The sequence below is a fragment of the Scomber scombrus genome, chromosome 3 (genome assembly GCF_963691925.1).
Source record: "Scomber scombrus chromosome 3, fScoSco1.1, whole genome shotgun sequence".
Taxonomy (NCBI): domain Eukaryota; kingdom Metazoa; phylum Chordata; class Actinopteri; order Scombriformes; family Scombridae; genus Scomber; species Scomber scombrus.
Genome location: NC_084972.1, coordinates 19,006,761 through 19,029,386, shown reverse-complemented (window position 1 = coordinate 19,029,386; position 22,626 = coordinate 19,006,761). Strand labels below are relative to the sequence as shown.

Here is a 22,626-nt window from a genome sequence, read left to right as displayed (position 1 = left end):
ATACCTGTGCTAGAATAACAAAATGGTTCTGACTGTGATTGTGCTGCCATGGTTATGGCGAGTTGGTACCTCATAGTAGCTCTGCACAGCATTGATGAATGCTTCATCAGCCACAATTTGTGTGTCTCCATTGAGGAAGGCCTGGAAGCGATCTTTAGTCTGCTGAAGCTGCTGCTTGGTTATCTGTAAAAAAGCAAGAAACAGAGGACACCAAAGCATTAAAGCCAGAATAGAAAAATGTAGAACAGAAAAAAGCAGACATTCATTTAAACAACAATACTATCCACCCATGTTTAAATAGCTTATTCTGGTCAGATTCACATTAGCTACAGCAGGCAGAGTAGCCTTGGCTTTCTGTGGTTGTTGGTGTTACCAGTTTTGCAGGGTGATTTCTTGCCTACAGCCCAAACAGTGGGGGTCTTTTTAGAAATAAAACCCATTTAGTTAATTTTTGCCTAATATAAAACTGATTTGTAAAATACAAAACATATTTCAATACTGTTGGATGATGGACGCAACAATTTAAAAATGAAAGTGTCTGCTCTGTGAGCATCCAAAGCAACAGAGTCAAAGCACAAAGCAGTGGGGTGAAACATCTGTCATCCCTCCTACTCTCTGCTGTAAACACACACAATTTAGTGAGCAGCAGCTCTAATGTCTGCTAATCAGTCCTTTTTTTGTCATTTTTGCAGCCTAAAATGCCTGATTTTGCAGCAGCTTTTCAAAAAAAACTTTGCGAGGAAAGTGAAATTTCCGGAAGATAGTTAGTTGCCGCTCTCTAGAAAGTAGTGCAGTTGAATAAATCTGTCACAAAGCACAATTCAAACACGAGATGGAGACAAAGACGACAAGGCAGGCTAACTGCAATTCATCGCCCATGCCATGTAAATATGATGGAAAATGGCTTGAATCAACTCAAAGTGATCGAGAGACATTGGAGTAGCTGTTAATAGTAATATTATGTGACCAGACACAACTTTTAACCACAAAAACAATCAAGGTATGACATAATGTGTAGTTGTAAATTTACAATGGGAAGTTTATTTTGATTTTCCTTTGACAGTTTATTCAGCGAGTTTTGGTCAGACAGTAATGGGAGTTATACTGCTGGAATCTGCAACATCGCGAAATCCTGGAGGGTCTGGATAATGTGTACTCTAGGTGTGTCTCTCTATGGGTGGGAGGTGCTTTGTTTTGGTTCTGGTTGTAAGTGGTCCTCACTTCTGTGTACACCTCAAACTGGCTGTACACGGACGAGGTCCTGCTGGTAATCCTGAGCAGCAGCAAACCTGAAGCCCATTGTCACTAACTTGTAAGTAGGTGGAACATCTAAACTAAAAATTGTAACAGTAACGTGTTTATTAACCAGTGGAAAAATTCCCTCACTGTATCATCCCAGCCCAAACATCTTTTTCCACAGAACCTTTCCCCTCTAGGGGAAACACTAAATACTCCAAGGCTAGATGTCAGTTCTAATCCCTCAAGTGTTTCCTTGGTCCACCCTTTATAGAAAAGTCCTGCTCTAGGCGCCTTTAAAGAAATGTGACCAGGAGGCATGCTTATTAAGTGCCCAAACCACATCAAATGGCTCCTGTCAATGCAAAGTATCAGCTGCTTAATAACAAGTTCCTCCCAAATATCTGAGTCCCTCATGCTATCACATGGAATGAGACTAAATCACCTCAGCTGATTGGATCCACAATCTCATTCTTTCAATCTCTACCCAGAGATCTTGGCCTCAGGTGAGATGGCAGGGACTAAGATTGATTGTTAAATTGAGAGCTTTGCTTTAAAGCTTGACTCAATCTTTACTGTCTGTGTTAGGTTCAAATTACCAAACTACTGACATAGGACATAGAATCAATCATCAAAGGTTTTAATTCAATCCTTGCAAGAGGATCATACATCAACCACTCAAGGTATCTCTGTAGAAATGCTCGAAGGTGTAGTCCCTTTGTGTTACATTTATAGCTGACGGTCAAGCCACGCAGGCTTGTGGATGCAGCGTTGGGTCATCCATCACAGGAGGGAGAGGTGACATCCACTCCCTTATCAAGTTCCCCTTGCATGTGGAACTAGTTTTGCATGTACAAAGGAAGCAGTTTATTACAAAATACAACATCACGTCATCACCACATAAGGGTTATATTGGTTTAGCATTATATTAGAAAAGGAGGAATAGTATTTTTCATTCAGTCTGATACAAAGTCTGCATTACCACAGCCAGTGCCCATAAGCGCTGGTCAATCTTACAATCCTTTTATCACTCATGAATGAAATCTCAAGGTGTCTGAATTCTTCCACCTCCATTCTCCCTCCTATCCTAGACTGAGCAATCCACCAGCCCGGCCACATATCATTCAGCTGCAAAACATTCCAGCAGATATTGTGTGTCACAGTCGAATGAATCCAAAAGAACATCATCTGCAAATAGAGTAGATGCCCCCCCAATATCACCCAACTGGACACTGTCCAGGCCTCAACTGCACTTTGTGCCCATGAAGATCACAAACAATAGAGATGATAGGACACACACTCGTCACATTCCACTGCAGAAACTGCACATAATGATTGTAGTGTTTAAAGTGTAAAAGGAAGAAATTATTATAAAAACCAAAATAAAATATAAATTATAAAATTATACTAACATTCATTGGGTGCCCAGAAACATACAAATGAATGCTATAGTTACTATATAGTTACTATATATATATACTATATACACATCCACTATATATAAATGTTGGATGTGTAAATATGTTGGTGTCAAATTCGCCATATAAACTTAAAAGGCAATAATGTGTCTAAAGTTGCATTTACAACTTGTTTCCACTGCCCTAAGAGGCCTAAAAATGTGTTATTGCATTGCATTGCATTATTTCACATTTGATCAAAATGATACTCAATCTAACCTAATAAATATGTCTTGCTTCGCTAGTAAGATGCTATGGATAAGACCATCTAGCAAATGACAAGATGTACATGAAAATGTGAAATAAAAAGGAGTTTTGTTTCACATGAGTGACATTTTCTCCATCTCTCCTTTTGTTTCACCTCACACAAGTCTCAATGTCCTTGGATTGATTTCACACATGGTTACTGAGTCAGTGGCCTAAGAGTCAATAGTGACCATCTTCCTCTGACAACCACTGTCAATCTACAGTTCAAGCTGTTGTGTATATCAAATAAGCAAAAGGGCCTGCTGGTAACGTGTGTGTCTTCATGCATTCAGCCACATATCACAAGTGACAGACTTTGGTGTAGGAGTGAGATGGAGAAGTACCACATATCATGTGCCTGTGAGGCAATCTCAACACCATCTGCGTGTCCATCATATTACCCCAACCCCCTCCACTAATGGTCAAAAAATGAAAAATAATGTAGCATAAGATTTTTCTATCAGAGCTTGAGTGAAAGTGTGAGAATTTGGAGTGTCAACTGCATTTAAAATGCACAATGCTGAAAGTTGTGAGATGACCACTCTGTTAGTGCCAGTTAAAATATAAACACAAAAATCAAAGTCTCACAAGTCATTTAACCAAGATGCCACACCTGCTACTATAGCCAATTCCCATTCACCCTGGTAAAGATAATCTCTGCATCATATACCAGTTAATATTTAAACATAAATGGTCCACTCACAACACATAACAGCACATCAACAACATCAGAGATCAATACTTCTGCTTGTGATTCAAGGTTTCAGGTTCATCATCTTTGCAACAGCTAGATGAGAGATTAAAGAGAAAGTGCAGACCATCCCTGCTATGCTTTAATAGACCATGGTGTTCAAGGGACATCCTGAGGCAAGACTTTTAATATTAACACCAGTATGCAAATCAGTCCAGTCTTTGGAGACACATGGAGGCTGAAGTCAACATACTTGCCCTTGGTTCCATGTCTATTTATGAAAGTGAGAGATATATACTGTAGCAGTAATGTAAGTGTGGGTTAATACTGAGTTCTTTTACCCATGAGAACAAGTTTCTTTATTAAATACTGTTTTCTAAGTAGGAGTCTTATGTAGAGTGTACATTTTTATTAAAAATATTCAATTGAAAAATGTGCGCACATTCTCAGGACAACATGCTCATAAGCTACAACCAATTCAATAAAACTTGGAAAAGCAGTATGAGTAATGTATAATATAGTCAGGAAAGATATGGACTGAGATGGTTTCTGTTGAAGGGCTTCCATGCTTTTGAAAAAAAAGGCACAAAAACAAATTTGAACCAAGCAGACTGAAATGTTTTAGGGCAAAGTTAGCACTTGTGCCAGTAGACCTGAAGTCACATACTGCAACTTTCTTGAATCCAAGCAAAACTAAGTTTTTACTGCTTGGACTGTCCAAAAGCAATTAGACGACAGGCACAAAATATGCCTGTGTTCAGTTTCATTGTATTTTAGTGAGGATCTGTAATTAAAACTGTAAATCAGATGATTGATTAGTCGATTGACCGACAGAAATTAATCAGCAGCTATTTGGCAATCAAAAATTCTCAAATGAGAGGATTCCATGCTTTTCTTTATCACACTGTTTATTATATTAAACTGAGTAGCTTCAGTTTTGTTGAATAAAACAAGTAATGTGAAGACGTTAACTTGGGATCTGGGAAATTATAATGGGCATTTCATTTTGATTTTCTGATATTCTTTAGACAAAATGGTTAATCAGGAAAATAATTGATAGTTTAATTGACAATGAAAATTAAAACATTAGTCACAGCCCTACAGTATCTGTAATCCATGTAATTGGCCACTTGTAACCTGTACATAATGTGAACTTTGTCTGTCCCTTTTCACAAAAAGCTACAGAAGATATTACAATATAATAGAGGTGATGGGATATTGGCAGTCATCCAAACACTGGCAAAAAGCATTTGTGTTTTACCTGAAGATTTTACCATGAAAGGTCAAAGCTAATAATACTTTTGCTTCTGCTGACAGTTTCTCTCAGCCAGTCTGACTTTACTGTATCTGACAACACAGCAAGCTATGAACCGTGTGTGTGTGTGTGTGTGTGTGTGTGTGTGTGTGTGTGTGTGTGTGTGTGTGTGTGTGTGTGTGTGTGTGTGTGTGTGTGTGTGTGTGTGTAGAGCTAACAGTACACAGCAGTAAACCCCGTTAAATGTGTTCACTTCTCTTCCTGACCAAAGTCTGCTCAAATGCATAAACTATTTATGACTTTCTGCATGCTATTTATATTATTGTTGATTGGAGAACTGTGCTGTTTAGAAACCGGGTTGATGGATGACAGAAAATGCCTCCATTTTCATCAGTATGGCCACACTCCCAAGACATACTTTTGCTGCTTTGCTCTTATTGATTCTCTCTCTGTGGCCCTTATCCAGATTGCAGTGTAACACAGTGATTCATTGGCTTGCCATGAAGTAGGCAGTGACATTAATCACCCTTAACATATCAATAGGGGAAATATGTTCATTGCATGGGCCCGATATACAGTAACTTCATTACAGTTCTAATTTGACTATCATGAAGCAGATACAAATTTTGAGTCACCGTGGAACATGTAATAATCTAAGAATATTTAATTAAAAAACTGGCATATTTCAATTTTTTTTTAAATATGTTTCAGGTTTCAAATTTATATAGCACTTACTGTACAAAGCAAATTGATTTTGCACCAAACTGCTTAACACATAAGGACATATCTATCCATGACAGATGTTGTGAAAAATAGATAGAAACAACTTTAAACACAAATGAGATACAGTATACACAAAACAAATGAGATATACATAAAAACAGAGTAAATACAGTTAAAAGCCAGGTAATAAAAGTGAGTCTAAAGGTGCATCTTAAAAGCACCAACAGACTCAGTCTGTCTAATGGCCTCTGGCAGGCTATTCCAGAGCTGAGGGGTCACTACGTTAAAAGCACTGACCCTGTTGTTTTTTTATCCACGAACAGGGCACAGCCAGCATGCTAAGATGGGAGGATCTGAGGGGTCTAGTAGTGCTGTAAGTGATGAGAAGTTCTGAGATATATGTAGGGGTGAGACCATCTAGAGATTTACAGACAACTAGAAGAGTTTTGAAGGTTATCCTGTAATGGACAGGGAGCCAGGGTAAGGATGCAAGGATAGGGGTTATGTAGTCTTGTCTTTTGGACCTTGTTAATAACCGGCCAGAAGGGTTAGGGTTAGTTGTTGTCAGTGCATGAACAACTCTTTTTAGGTCAGAGAGTGAGAGAAAATGCCTAATTTTGGAGATGGTTCTTAGTTGGAAAAAGTTGGACCTGACAACGTAATTTACCTGTTTGATTTAATGTATTACATTTTGATAGACAGTTCATTGTGGGATATACAGATTGTATACCATGCTAGAAAAATCTGGAGCTGGATCTTACAGCTTACAAACCACTGAACCTCTGGTGCAGGTTCATTGTATCAAGCCACCTTTTTATTTGAATTGAATGCAGGGGAAATTCTATACATTTGGTATAATCCACAGATTTGGTATGATGCATAAACATTACATTAGTGCCCTCAATAGTAGCTTCAACCCTGAATGTATCTCATGTAACTGCTGTGCAATACATTATTTTCCAAGTATTTTACCTCCTGAGCAGTTAGTCATTCATCTTTGACCACTTATCATTGTTTCTCTCGAATGAAGCAGAGAGAGAAAGATGAATGCAGGTCATATTAAAATTTAAAAGTGATTAAGTGGCTCTAGAGGAGCAGCTTATCTCTCTCTTGCTCTGCGTGTGTCTGTTCCTGTATATGGGTCAATGACGTATAAGGATTTTCAACAACTCAATTTTAAATAATAAAAACAAGCATATCTAATGCAGTAGTTCAAACATTCAGAATGTTGTGTACCTGACAATTCATATTACAATTTGAAAGTGATTTTAGTGGGGGTTTTTCAAGATTAATTGGCACTGGCCTGAAAAAAAAGTCATTTGGTGCGACCATGATTCATCTTGAAATATCTTATATAAATAAAAGACCATCATTTACAAAGATTTTTTTAAAAATGCAAATACTTTGTTTCCAAACACTTTATATTACTGAAAACTTGTAAAAAAAAAAAAGATGTGAAGCATGTTAACTAAATTAATTTATTTCAAGATGAATCGTGGTCGCACCACATGACTCTTTTTAAAGGCCAGTGCCAATTAATCTTGAAAAACCCACTAAAATCACTTAATTTCAAATGTATAATATGGAGCTTCAGGTACACAACATTCTGAATGTTTGAACTACTGCATTAGATATGCTTGTTTTTATTATTCTACAATTGAGTTGTTCTAAATCCTTATACGTCATTGACCCATATATAGAACAAAAATGAAAGTGAATTTGCTGTATATTCATATCTTTACAAAGAAAGAATGACCAAACCATTATAACAGAAGGTTACATAACACCTGTAATTCACAATGATTATATACGGTAAAACGATGGAGGATTTGGTTCATATTGATCATTATATCACTTTGAAATGTTTTATCTCCTTGGCTTGTGAGGTATGCAACATAACAGCTGTCCTTGCATTGCTGTGATAAGTGGATTAATTAGCTAATTGAATGCAGTATATACTTTATACTGTAGCTCTAGCGTAGTTCAGCATAGTAAAGCCTCTGCTGACTCACACTACGTCTTTTCTCTAGAAGTAAAAATAAAATTGAAAGGGGAAGTTCAATTAAGCTGTTTTTCAAAATTGAATGCCTGCAAAAGAGATTTGGGTATTAAACGTGTTATTCGTTCATAAAAAATAGACCAAAATTATACACATTAAGACAACAATAACTCAATCTAAAATTTAAAAATGTTTATAAAACTTTCAGAGAGACTGAAGATAAATCTAAACCAAATTAAGACTTCAGCATAAAAAATAGGGTAAGGTTTACATTCATATGATCAAAAGTACAAAGTGATGAAAGAATATCATGCAAACTAAATGTCCTTATTGTGCCTGTACACTATCTATTGTATAAGCAAGAGCTGCCTCCTAATGCTGCTGTTGGTTTTCAGCAAACATGGTATGATTGAATCCTTTCACCAGACAAAGCACATTTCATTCATGTTGCAGATGACACCGACGCCCACATCTGAGTAAACAGCAAAAATGAGAGACAGCTGCACAAAATCTACCAGCAACGGGCCTCGTCAAACACGAAACACCAGCATCATGAAGTGACCGAGGTCTCAAAACCACAATTACACAAAGGCAGATGCACAAGCCATTATCCCCAACCAGTCGTCCTTACATACATTTGTTCTAAAGAAACACAAACACAGCATTGTGTGAGTAAATACCACTTTGCTAGGTTAGTAAACAGCCAGGTCTATACTCTGCAGACAGATACTGACACATGGCAAACAGGGGTAGAATAGGAAGCTCTGGCTCTGTACAACCAGTCTCCAAACCGTTGTCATATATATCAGCTGTGGCACTGCTGATATATACAGGAGAACACTGTGTTCATAACCAGCTAAGCCCCTTCTTTTAACAGTCATCCATTATCACACCGCCAACTCACTGGCAGTGAATGGTGCAGACATGTGAGCTTCCATTGTGCATGAGGAGGCAGAAATCAATGGGATAATTTGCATATATTGGCCCAAAACAAGTAAATCAGTTCTGTCTTTTCCACACACTTGATAGCACACTTGATATAAGCAAATGTAGACCCACGTGTTTCTCATACTAAAATATTAAACTTGGTAGTCTAATTAAATTCATTTGAAGACTTTGAAGACAAAGCATTCATTTTTACCACTTTTCAAGCACCAACTTCCTGTTTCCTGTTATTATTAACCACACAGCATTCAAAAAATCTACATGCTGATGCTGTAGCATGAAGATTTTGTATTTTCAGAAACATTTGGATTGTGCTTTAAGGTCTTTGGCTAGTGTATAATGCTAACAACCAGACAGAAAGATACACAGTATGTTTCTCTTGGTAAAATGTATGTAGTAGAGCTGACACAATGAATCAGTTAATGAACAAGTCAATCTGTTAATTAATCTGATTGATGATGAATTTCTATTTAAATTGAATATCTTTGGATTTGGCATTGTTGGTCGCACAGAACAAGCCAACACCTTTAAAGACACCTTGGGGTCTTAGAATGTGTGATGTTCATTTTCTACTGTTCTTTGGCTATACATGTAATATTCTTTGAGCAATTAATCAAAATACAGTCAACAAATTAATCAATAACCAATGTTAGTTGTGGTTCTAGTGTTTTGAATTGCTGTCTGTTGAAAGGCAGATGCTGAACTGGACTAATGGCTTTAATTTGGATAAAGAAGCGACTTAAAGGAGTATGAATGAGTTGGAAAAAGTGGGAAAGGGTCTAATTAACATGAATAGTCTTTAAAAGTTGAATAAAACTCCTATGAAAGATATGGAACATTTTAAGGTTTGAATGAAGCAATCAGTACTGCAGAGCTATAATAGTGCTTTATACAGTAGAGCAGAAAAAGTGCACTGTGTTGGTTTCTCTTTCATCAAGAATGGAATCTAATCCTTTCCTTCCACTTTTGTTTTTCCTTCTTATTCCATCTAGTTAATCTATTTCTCTCTCTATGCTTTTAATGGACGATTATCTCAAATACAGTATTTATTTCTTTGTGCCAGCCTGCTTGCCTTATTTGATGTTTAATAAGGTTTGCATTTGTGTAGAGTCATCAATAGGAAATGTTGTTGCGAAACTAGATCAGACAGATTACATTAATCAGACATCATGGGATACAGTATGTACTGTGTTCATCGAGACGTTTTAAGATTATAGAGGAGAAGGAAAAATTTAGCAAAACATTTCATTTTGTCATGTGTAAATGAGAAGATTCAACGGGTTAGGTTAAAAAAGATATATCTAGCTTTGTAGTTGCATTTTAGCCTCTATCCACATGCCTCAGGTGTGATTATGTTGTCTTACTATATTAGTGCATTAATGGTAATGCTCCTTCTGTCATTTTACATCAATGACATTAATCAATACATTGATTTTGAGCACTGACGAGAACAGAAGAACTCAGACAAAGATTAAGGCTTGATTTTTTTGACAGGAGGGGATTGGCATAGACACTTGGCACAGAAAAATGCGACACCAATGATAATGCAGGAGAGGAACTTAAAGCGAGCGTCTACCTTACATACAGATTCACAACTACCCCGGGCTGATGTTTGTGTTGTTTATGCCTCAGTGAGAGTCATCAGAGGGAAAGAGCTGTGCAGAGGACTGCAGTAATGATCCCTCTATAACTCTTTCCTCTGTTTTTAATGTGGAAAATCACCACTACTAATCTCTCTCCCTGTCTCTACTCTTTGTCTTATTCCTGCCATACCCTGCTAACATTCTCTTTCAAGTAATGTTTCATGGTTCAACATAACAGCACACACTTGTGCAAATAAATTTGTGTGTACTAAATGACCACCAACAGCTGCCTGGCCTCATAATACAGGAGAGATTCATGAAAACATTCCTAAAAGTGTGCTAATGTTACAACCACACATCATGTTCATCAAGGAAAGTAACATTCACAGTTTAAGTTTTGTTGTATAGTAATCATAACTTACATTTCTCATGATTATAAGAAACTATCTTGTAATTACAATATGAGGAAAAAAATTCACAATTACAGTTTGAGAAAAAAGTATGTGATTACAACATTTCTTGCCATTTGAGAAGACAGGAACTAGATGGCACTACCTCATTTGAATTTTATTTGGTTTGGTTGAACTCTTTGATTTGACTCACTCTGAGATATAGACTCCATCACGAATTGTGTAGATAGCATTATGTTTAACATGTCAGCACTGCACAGGCATCCATAGTCATTGGTACTGGTAAGTATGAACAAACAAAGTAAACTCACACCAACATGAAGTTGCGCTATTTCAAAGTTTCATACAGAAATATTATAATATATAGATTGCAGAAAATAAACAAAAATTGTGTTTATTTGAACATCTGGTATGAAGTACAAAGAAATAATGTAAAAAATAAAACCTATTAAAAGAATGTGGGTTTGATTAATCAGATTTAATTTTTGGCCCTTTGATTGCTAATGTTTGTATAAATGAGAGTATACTGTGTCCTGTTCTTCTTCAAGGACTCAGTGTAAAGATGTGATTGATGATTAAGCTTAAATTTATCCATTGAATGTATTCTTCTATCTATGTTAAACATAACACTTTGCATATGTATAAATGGTGTAAATACGATTTGGTATATGTTTTTTATATATTTTCTTATCGACCAGCATAAACAAATGTATTTTTAGCAGCTTTTTGACTTTGATCAAATTAGTCAACATTGTATTTAAATCACAATAATTGTAGTAATAAATGTTATGGAAGCCCATGTGCCCCAAGAATATTTCATAGATTTAAATGTTAAATACAGAAATACTCCATGTATGATACAGTATAATATATAGCACAAAGATTTTCCTTTCCAGTTGCACTGTCAGTGTTTCATGTCCATTTTAAACAAAGCCTCTTTCATTTTCAAATGTTTTCTCTGTATGAGTAATGTGCCGTATTGGGAGCGGGGTTTACATTTTATATAGCAATAAAAAAAGATTGACAGGAGCCCTGCAGATTAATCTGTCAGTACAGGCGTACAATAGGAGGACATGATAACTAAGCTCTCTCTTAGCTTCATTTATATGGGCTGTATCCTGCAGAAAACATTTTTTTATATTGTTCTTGTTCTTTTCCCCTTACTTACCACCAGTATTAAGGTTGAACAAATGCTAACTGTAGATGATTAACATTTGTCTACTCTGACAACACAGACTGTGTGAGGACATATACTGTAAGTTCTGCTTTAATTAACATGCTAATAGAAAGCGGTTGGAGGAGAGAAATGTCGGTATGTTAGATGCAGCTTTCAAGCCGGAACACAGATGCCTCTTGGTGTCTTGCGAGGAATAAACCCTCACATGATTTTTCAGTACTTTGACACATGAAATCCTACACTCACACGCAAAACCTCTGTGGAGCAACATTTGCATTTTTGCTGCTATTTTTGTGAATACTGAACATAATTGCCCCGTGTATTATATTAGGTCACACTACTGTTTAGTGTGAATTATTTAAATATTTCAGGCAAATGTGAGTCAATTTGATCCTGACAGTGATTTCTGCCTTCAAAGTAGTCAAACCTCAGGGAAAAGACATTATTAGTATTCCAAAAAATAAGGTCTTAGCCTTCCCTCTTGGTATTATGCAGAAAGAAGAGAGGTTTAATTTGTGAATGAGTGGCTGCACAGATTGCAGGTGAGGGGGTATTTATCATGCTGCTTTTCAGCTGTCACTCCTTTTAAATGCACTTTCATATCCAAACCACTGCAGAACACCTTTATTCCGCGACACTTATGTTGCTAAAACATCTGCTGCATAACGGGAGAAACTGACATTTTTCAGTACAAGCTTTCAAACACTAATTGACATGTTTAATTGATAACTCAAAGCTTGGCTTTGAAACAGACAAGGAGGCTTCATTTATTGTCGAAGGATGCCTTTATTCAGGCGGAACACCATTTAAAGATCTTACATAATAATGCAAATGATTTCAGAGTCATACTTGAGCTGTCCATCTACTGCCGCTCTCTTTTATCCACATGCCATGCGTGTGTTTCATGAACATAATGAGATCATGAAGTATTACTTCAGTTATCTGTATATACATGCTCATCATTCAAATGTAATCTTGCAAAATCTCTTCTGATTTAATTCAAGGACTACAGGAGAAAATATAGGGCAGTGACATTACAGATGAACATGACATAAGAGTCTATGCACATACAATTTTTTTTTAAACCATGCAGTGCACAAACATGGTGACTATATAAAATGATTTCTGCATGTACATGTGTGAGCATATTCTCATAAATCTTTAGACAGTACTAATTTTACGTGTTCCAATGATGTCAGTTTCATTTCCCTCTCCTGCTCAGTGCCTAGTTTTCCATTCTCTTATCACTGTATTCTCTGTCATTTATCCATCGGCTGAAATGCCAGTTACCTGAATCATCGTCACACATATTATCATATTCAGCAAATAAACAATTCAATCAGCGGTTATCAGCAGATTAAATAATTATTTCCATGCATGGCATTTATTGTGCTGTATGCAAACATCTTGCTCAGCTCCACCACAGAGCTTTATTGATGTAGTCTTGTTTCTTTCACTAGTGTCTAAAATTATGCATCAACACTTATTTTCATCCCCATTTTGAATGTAGTCCCTTTTTCCAAAATGAAATGGTAGAATAGAGGGGAAAAAGAGTTGACACCTTTCTGCCACCCCTCACACTTTCTGCTCCAGTTACAGTAAGTCAATATTAAAAGGATTTTTTTTTTTACATACATTGCAAGTTTATAAATATGGTTAACATACAGTAAGAACATGAAAGCAGTTTGCAATGGCACACCCAAAATCCTTTGCCAGACCCAACACTGCACACCAACGTGGCAAACTTCATCAACTGATTTGCATTTCACTCTACTTCACAGTCACATCACAAAGCCTGCTGCACAATTCACAGCTCCACTCACTTAGACGTACTGTACAGTATTAAAAATGCTGAGCCAACAGGCACTCTATTAAGGAAACCTGCTGGCAGATGAGTTGATTGGATCAGAATAACTTCAGGGCATCACACTTTCTAATTGAAGAAAAATCCTAAACCCGAGAGATTACTCACTTGTGAAATATATGAACATTGTAATCTATTAAAAGAATATGGTTTTGATTAACCAGATTTCATTTTTGGCAGTTTGATTGCAAAAGTTTGATTGTATACATGAGCGCTTCCATTTAGGATTAAAACGGCATCAAAAAGGAATATCAGAGCTTTTTTCCTTGCATTTTTGTTCATTTGTGTCTATTGCCTAAGAGCCTAAAGCCATGCTTGCGACTTGGTGAAACTTTACTTAATGCAGTGGTCTGTGAGCTAACATCTATGTCAACATGCTAACATGCTCTCAGGGATAATGTTGGCATGGTAATGTAAAGCAGGCGTAACATCTACCATGTTTATCAACTTAGCTTAGCATGTTATCAAGCAAACATTTGCCTAGCACTCAGCACTAAACACATGTACAGTACCAGTCAAAAGTTTGGACACACCTTCCCATTCATTTGAATGAGAAAGTGTGTCCAAACTTTTGACTGGTACTGTACATCTGAAGTTGATGGGAAAAACATTAATTAAGCAAGTATTTGGTCATGAGCATAAATAAGCATTTGATAAACTAAGATTTTGATGTGACAATGGCACTCAACATATTTCAATTTCCCCTGAGATGCCTGTACCAAATTTCAGAACAATCCATCCAATATGTATTGAGACATTTCACCCAAAACAATAATTGTCAACCTCATGGTGGATCCTGAGGAAAAGTCAGGGGATTGCCAAAGTCAGTAAAATTCATCCTCTGGGAACCATGAATCTGTGAAATATTTTGTACCAATCCATCAAGTAGGTGTTGAGATATTTCAGTCTGGTGGTTTGACAGACAGAGCAAATGACTTATTGTATCCCATACAAAAACGTCATAAAATGTCTTTCTACATTTTAAATGCTATTATTATTATTATAGGACACATTAAAACATTCCTGAATATTAGTAATTTGGCCTTTTAGCTTATTGCTAACATGCTTTTGCCTTCTGAATTATCCTTTATGTTTAATTCCTTCGCACACACAGTATAGGCAGTTTATTGCAATTAAATGAAGGAGGATTTTGCCCTGCGGCACTACAACAATGAGGACATTATCCCATAAATTATACCAACACAATCTATATCTATCAGTAACCTCAATAATTTACCTACAACATATTCTTAGGGACAGTGTCATTAGCGTAAGTGTGTTACGCTAAGACAATTAGCCTTGCATGCAAACACGTGTCACCAGTTAAATATGCACATATGCCAGCAAACATCAGAACAGCAGCAGCCTCCATACTATAGCTTAAAGAAGGCATCTTGCAGACTGAATGAGAAAATATTTCCCTCACCCCTCAAAAGGAAGCAACTGCCTGTTATTGTGCAGCCTTTTCACAAGGTTATAGCAACACATTTCAAGAAGCAGCAGTGGAGCCTGCATACTCTGCAGCCCCTGCCTGCTTCTCTGTGATAGCCCATCACTGCTGTTTGTGTGCCAGAGCTTCTAATAACGGATTATCATGGAGCTGCTTCACATGTTTCGCTGAGGCCTTTAAGTCTTTTCATTGCAGAAATTACTTCATCATATTTCTGTGACTAATCTATAATAGCCAAAATGTAATAGGCTACATATTAGATTGTGTAGCCAAAACTGTAAGGAAATTGCATAGTAAATTATTGTTTGTGGATGTCTGAAGGGCCCACATTCAATGAAAGTTAATGTGTTAGAGGAATCTGTAGAGACATTATTGGACAAATGTTGAATATCCTGTCTTTGCTAAATTGTATTTTGTGATAAATCAGTTGTCATACCCACACAGTACCGAATTGTAATCAATAATCAAATGGCAATGAAATAAAAATTACATGAAAATAAAATGAACATGATTGCCAGAAAGTAATCAGCCTATATGTGTTGTTAAATGTTTCTGTGTAATTAATAATCCTCATTTAATATTGTTCCAGTTTGTCCAGATATTCTCTCACCCACAGCAGAGGATTGTGGCTGCCTTAGCTACCAGATATGAAGGTGCCTTACTGAGCATGCATTAGACTGATCAGTGACCTGTGCTGAACGGGACTACAAATAAACACATAGCTGGAAACATTGTGGTTTACGCCTCCCACATGCACTTGTGCATGAGTCAGCAGAAAATTCACACCATATGGCTTAACGGTGTCGGGAGGAAGACAGTTTGTCTACAGGTTAAACAAAAACAACAATCACAAGAACAATTGATACAGTACTGGTTACAGTGTTTCCTTGCATGAGTGAAACATGATCAGCCTTATATTAACAGAGGTGAATCTAAGGATGGTCCTCAGGTCCTCAGCACACAATGAATGCCACTTGTGTCCTGTGAGTGGGGCTACAAGAAACTGATTCAACCATGTGGTGATCAATATAGATGTAGCCCTACACAAAACGTGCTGATCACTATAATTGTACCTTAATTCATAATTGACAGTCTCAGAATCTGAACCGTAATGTCCTATTTCTTGTGTGACAGACTAAATGCACAAAAGAAAGATAATACCTGGGTCTATTGTCCTGACTAAAAATCAATTCAGCTTTCCTTTGGTACAGTACAGTACGGGGCCTTTAAATGGTGACTTTGACAGTAAGGACATCATGACCCAAAACTGGCTCCAACATCAATGGAGCAACACAGAAGCAACGTGAAACCAGGATGTGGGCCTTGTCCCTTAGACAAAACGTATATAAATCTTATAAGCTGGACCTCATGTAGAAAATGGTACTAAAAATTAAAGGTGTGGACATACACATTTTTAATGCAAATAATTTACAGTAACCCATCCAGAGGAGCCAAGCTCATCTGCAGAGGGGAAAGGCTATTAAGCAATCCTCCTCAAGAGGTCTGTGCCTAAAAGTCACCTTGGGAGGCCAAATTGACGAGATAAGTGATGGCGCAAACGGGTTGGAATTGGGTATCTGCCAGGAAAGCAGGACATAAAGGCACATACAGCTGCATATCTAATGGAAAGAAGACTTCGGTGAGATGTAGGCCACCCAGAACAACGACACCGGCTTGTTTTTAATCGCCATCCACCCTCTCTAAAACGCCCTTTCAATCAATGGGCTTGCTGGGATTTATCTCACTTGTGAGCTTGTATATGGAGGAACATGGACTGCACTCACTCTGCAGCTCTGCAGTACCATGTGTCCTTTCACTATCCAGAGCTCGAAGCGCTTCTATGTGCTCCTGTCATGCTCCGAAGATTTCAGCATTTTGCGTTAAAAAAAACAAAAACAAAACAAAACAAACAAAAAAAAAGTGATACAACTGGAAGTGTGCTGTATACATCCATGCGCTATCGGATAGGCCTAGTGGCCAAAACCCCTCTGTGTTCTAGCTTATGTAGGTCATCAATGACAACATCTGCGATATGAAAGGAGGCATTTCGTCAGCATGTGGTTATTAATTATGCCTTTGCACCGAGGGCCCTTACCTTCTGCTGTCGCCTTGCCATATCTGTGGGTTGTTTTGCATTGAATGGATAAGCGACGCATCGCATCACAAAAACATACAACTGCAGCTTCTTTTTACGGTCTTCTTCCTCCCTCTGCATCTTCTCCAAGTCCTCCTTCTCCTCGCTGGCGGCTGACGGGCTCGGGCTGGTCGGACGGGCACTGCTGCGGCTGCTGCTGGGCGCCAGTCCACCCGAGCTCTCGCTGGTCCTGCTTGGAGAGATGCGGGATCCGGCCTGGGGGGCCATCGCCTCTTTGCTTTCCTCCTCCACTATCCCATCAGATTCCTCCTCGCTGGACGACGGATCTAACATCTTGCTTTAGGGTTGATGCCTCCCTACAGATATCCTAACCCACTTAATCACTTTTTTTGATGTCCCCCGATGATGGTGGTGCCGTTGATTAGCCCGTGCCTAGATATTGTGGAATATGACCGAAGTCAAGACAGGGATAGGCCCTAATTGTACTCGCTCGCTGAGAGATGTCAGCGGTACGAGTGGTGCTGGAAGGGGTTGTGGCTGCTTCACACTGAGCACTCTCCGCCTGCACCGAGCACGCGTCGATGCTTACGTATTTTCTGTATTTTATTGGCCAGTCACCGCTGCGGTTGTGAGAGGGGGAGGTGAGAACGGAGCAAAGAGGAGGGGCAGGGGAGTGTAGTGTACAGATGAGGGGAAGGAGAACAGTGAAAGCGGGCGATGGCCTCTCCCTGCCTGCCAGGCGGGGGACGCAGGCGCGGGGAGCTGGCCGTGGTCCTGAACAGAGAGTGAAGGATGCGCGGCTCGTCCTTCACTGTAGCTCATCGTAGAGTTCTGCAGTGGTACACCTAAGATGGCTGCCACAGGATTGCTGCGATATTGTCACTGAAATGGGGAACATTATTCAGTCTATGGGGCAGTGCACGGGATGCAGAATAATAGGTGTACAATTTTCCTGAGCCGCCCCATGCCGTGTGCTCTTGAATGGTGAAGTATAGCCTGAAAAGCTCAACTGCTCGGTTTCTGTCTTCAGGCGTATGGTCTCTTGTCAGGGAATAGGATCATACATGCTTTCAATCTATTAAACGTATATTTAATATTGGGAGTAAGTCCAAATTTTCAGTTGTTCAACTAAATTTAATTCAGCTTTGATTAATATTGACAATTTAGGCTAAATGAAAATGTCTAATGTCCAGGGTTGGTGTTGTATGACTTAATACACCACTCAAAAATCAAATCTGTGGTTTGTACAGTAACCTGTGACATCAAATATGCTATGTTTTATTTAATTCTAATGTTATATAACAGTGTTATTGTACAGTGTATTACAGCAGAATTGGATTTACCGTCTACTGTATGATAGTGGTCACATGACCTTCCATGTCCTTCGAAGGCAGCCTACAAAAAAAGAGGTCCTTTAGAAATAATGCTACAATATTACAAACGTCAGATTTACATTACATCGTGAGGAAAACATCAAAGCATCATATGAAATTCTAAATTAGTCACATTATATAATTCTGACAGTTTTGAAATGTTTCCCAGCATTCAATATAAGATGCACATATTCTGGATTTGGACAGTATTTTGATTTACCCTTAACAAAGATTTTAACTAGATTTAAGCTCTGATGTCCTGATAATGTGTTCATTTTTATGTGTTGCTAATTTAAAATATTGAGAAATTAGATTAAGATGGTATTAGCCAGCATGCCATAGAAAATGCCAGTAATTCCTTTGATTTTGATAGGTTAATTCAAATGCAACAGAAAATGTGACTCTATAGTAGTACAGTAGATTTGTCACACCTACAGTATCTCATTTTCTGACCCCTAAACCGGGACCCTATTGACCTAATTAAACTGACAGGCTGTTAAAATGACACAGTTACTCACAGACTTTCGCTGATGTGAAACACATGACTGAGGAATACAGATTAATTTAGTACAACTTTATTTATCCCTGTAAGGGCAATTGTTTGCAGCAGCTCACTACCCAGATCAACAGACACAGTACATACACGGAAAAGGAAAATAAATGTGAATCCCAATCAATACAATGAAAGGCTACACGCTTAAAAACACATTTTACGGTGTTACAACCTGGAATTCAAATGGATCTTATTGGGCTTTTTACTATTTGATTAACACAACATGCATAGTGCTTTGAATGTGCAAAACACTTTTTGTTGTGACAAAAACAATAAGACAAAAAAGCAGACATCTGTTGAGTGAACAAGTATTCACCTCCCCTGAGTCAATACTTAGAACCAACTTTCACTTCAATTACAGGTCTTTTGCCCATCTAGAGACTGCAATTTTTGTCAAATGTTCTTGGCAAAATAGCTCAAGCTCAGTCAGATTCAATGGAGCTCATCTGTGAGCAGCAATTTTCAAGTCTTGCCACAGATTCTCAGTTGGATTGAGGTCTTGGCTTTGACTTAAACCATTCCAGTATACTGGAGGATTTCACTGTATTTGGCTGCATCCACCTTGCTCTCAGTTGTGACCACTTTCATGGTACCTGCTGATGAAAATAATCTCCACAGCATGATGCTGCCACCACCATGTTTCACTGTGGAGATGATGTGCTCAAGGTGATGTGCAATGTTGGGTTTCTGCCACACATAGCGTTTTGCACTACGCCCAAACAGTTCAATTTTAGTCTCCTCTGACCAGGCCACATTGCTCTGTATCCCACATGACTTTTGGCAAACTCCGAACAACATTTCTTATGGCGTTCTTTCAGCAACAGCTCTGTTCTTGCCACTTTTCCATAAAGGCCAGATTTGTGGAGTGCACAACTGATAGTTGTCCAGTGAGCAGATTCTTCCACCTGAGCTGTGGATCTCTGCAGCTACCATTGGCCTCTTGGTTGCTTCTCTGATTAACACTATCGTTTCAGTGGTTCATCAATTTTGGTGCAGCACATTCTCTTGTTAGTATTAATGCCATATTCTTTCCATTTTCTAATGCTGAATTTAATCGTGATCTGAGATATTCAGAGTTTTGGATATGTTTTGTTATGACCTAACCCTGCTTGTACTCCTCCACAACTTTATCCCTGACTTGTTTGGTGAGCTCCATGGTCTTCATGATGCTATTTGTTTAGTAATATTCTCTAACAAACTCTGAGGCTTTCATGGTTCAGGTGTATTTATACTGAGATTAAAATGATTAAAAGACTACTAACTTATTATGTGACTTCTGAAGGCAAAGGGTTGCACCTGATCCTAATTAGGGGTTTCACAGCAGAGGGGCTGAATACACATGCAATCAAAATGTTCAGTTTTTTGTTTATGAATTAATACTGGACTATTTTGTGTTGGTCCAAAATTCCAAGAGCATGAATAATATAGAATATTCACCTGCAGGCTTTTTTTTCAATATGGCAGACTAAACTAAAATAACCACATGCTTATTGTTTATAATGATACATTTACTTCACTAGCTGATGATACTTTCCTCTGGGGGGATTTCGTGGTGCTTGTCTGACCTGGTGATCACACACCTGAGTGGACTCTCTTCTCTCAATTGGAGCAGTGATTCCCAACCATTTTGGATTGTGACCTTTTAAAGTGTCATCATTTTTACTCACAACCCTTATTCCCTTTCCAGATTCTGAAAAGGTTTTAGAGGCCAGAAGAGGTAAAAGTAAAGCAAGAGAAAAGTCAAAAAAAATATATATTTGTGCTGCAGAAATGTTTTTTCCCCCCTCTTAATAATCATGTGATTTTCCAGATTACACCTGCTTGGTGTGTCCTAACAACAAGTTGGGAAGCATTACTTAATAGTCTAGTGAGGTTCCAGACCAAGAACAATTCATAGACCTCAACGAAACAGTATTTGGGGCATGTGGGAATGTGGGAGTTGCTGCCACAAGTGAAAGAGGCTTAGTATCTTGGGGTCTTATTCACAAGTAAGAAGAGCGTAAGGTGGATGATACAGCATCAGCAGTAATGTGGGGGTTGTACAGGACTGTTATGGACAACTCCCTCTAGAGGTTTTCTAGGCATACTGGAGGGATTACATATCTCTCCTGGCCTGGGAACACCTTGGGTTTCTCAAGGAGGAGCTGAAGAGCGTTGTTGTGGAGAAGGATGTCTGGGTTTCCTTACTCAGTCTGATGTCACAGTGATCTGGTTGTGGAAAAGCAGCAGAAAATGGATAAATGGATGCTCAATAGCCTGTATCCTTTATTTACTAACCTGTCTGCAATTATACAGTATGCAGATATAAGTCAACATTAAAATAATAAATATCCAGTATTTTCTCCTTAGTACTGCAATATTATAGAGGGATATGAAACATTTGACTGTATTTTATTGTAATCATATTGTCTATATGCTCACTTTAAGATCAAATGCTTACAGCAAACATGTAGGACAAAGTAGGAATTATCAGGAAGCCTTGTGAGCTAAGATAAGTCATCTTCAAGGAAACCCTTTAGGGTTAGTGTTTTTTTTCTCCCCCCAAAATCATTTTCTCTTACTGTATCAATTATTTCACCCTTTTCACCCTGTATTGTGTTCACCCTCCCCACCATCATGGTACTTACACTACGGGCTTTATACTGTGAACTCAGCATGCACTGATGACGAGCTGGCCTGCATACTTCACCTCTGAGATTAAACTGAATCTGACAGCTGGACTGACTAGCTGCTACTCCAGATGTTCCTTATGTGTCTGACCAGCAATTTCCCTGCAGGTAACCATGCTTTCAAGGTCTCCTCATCTCAGATGTTCCCCCAGTGGGCCTCCTGTTGCCCTGACATGGGATTCAATAGTTTTTACTCACACGGCTCGTCCTCGATTCTCAGCATGAGGTTTGCCTGTGTTCTCCATGGTCCTCAGTCTGTTAAGTTCTCAACAGATTATTGCTAGTTCCTGATGGGTTAGGCAGTAAGTACACTGACACCGCTTGGTTTTCTGCAACTGCACACTCCCACAAAGAGGTCTAGCACTAACCTCAGAAACAGAACTCTCTAAACCTTTTAAACATTAATAATTGACTCATGTTCTTTGCCCCGCTCCTATACTTCAGCTAGAGTGTGTACACATTAAATGTTGATGTTCTTCAGGGCAGTGGAACACAAAGACCATGGTGGAGAAAACATACAAGTTTAGTCATGCTACAACGGGTGGAGTTTGGTTTATATTTTAAGGTGGACATTTATGCCTCTCTCTTCGGTCAATCTTCATTTTCAGACTAACGTTCATGAATGTGAAAAACATCTGACAATGAAACAATCTGATTACAAGCTCTATTTAGCTTTTTGATCATATATTACATGATCTTTATCAGAGGACAAAGTTTGTCGAGTTTTCATGGAAATGGAAATGTTCCGAAATTCCTTTGTTTCTTTTTTCTCGTTTTTTAAGTGCCTTAAGGACTTCCTATTCATGTTGAGTTTTAAAGTTCAATCTTGACTGAAGCTCCAGAAAAGCTAATAAATTGACTTTTGGTGTAATTGTTATCTAAACTGCTGTTTCCAAGATC

At 38.2% G+C, this 22,626-nt stretch overlaps 1 protein-coding gene across 9 annotated transcripts in view; it reads right to left on the bottom strand.

Annotated features, from left to right (window-relative positions):
• The window catches only part of cadpsb (Ca2+-dependent activator protein for secretion b), a 60,113-nt gene extending 42,649 nt beyond the window's left edge, over window positions 1–17,464 (bottom strand). For all 9 annotated transcript variants that reach the window (XM_062415518.1, XM_062415523.1, XM_062415517.1 and 6 more), the window contains exons 1-2: window positions 17,132–17,464; window positions 70–183 (exon numbers count right to left, since the gene is read on the bottom strand). In XM_062415518.1, coding sequence (XP_062271502.1) covers window positions 70–183; window positions 17,132–17,464 — 447 coding nt within the window. The remainder of the gene's footprint in view (window positions 1–69; window positions 184–17,131) is intronic.
• Window positions 17,465–22,626: the final 5,162 nt, after the last annotated feature.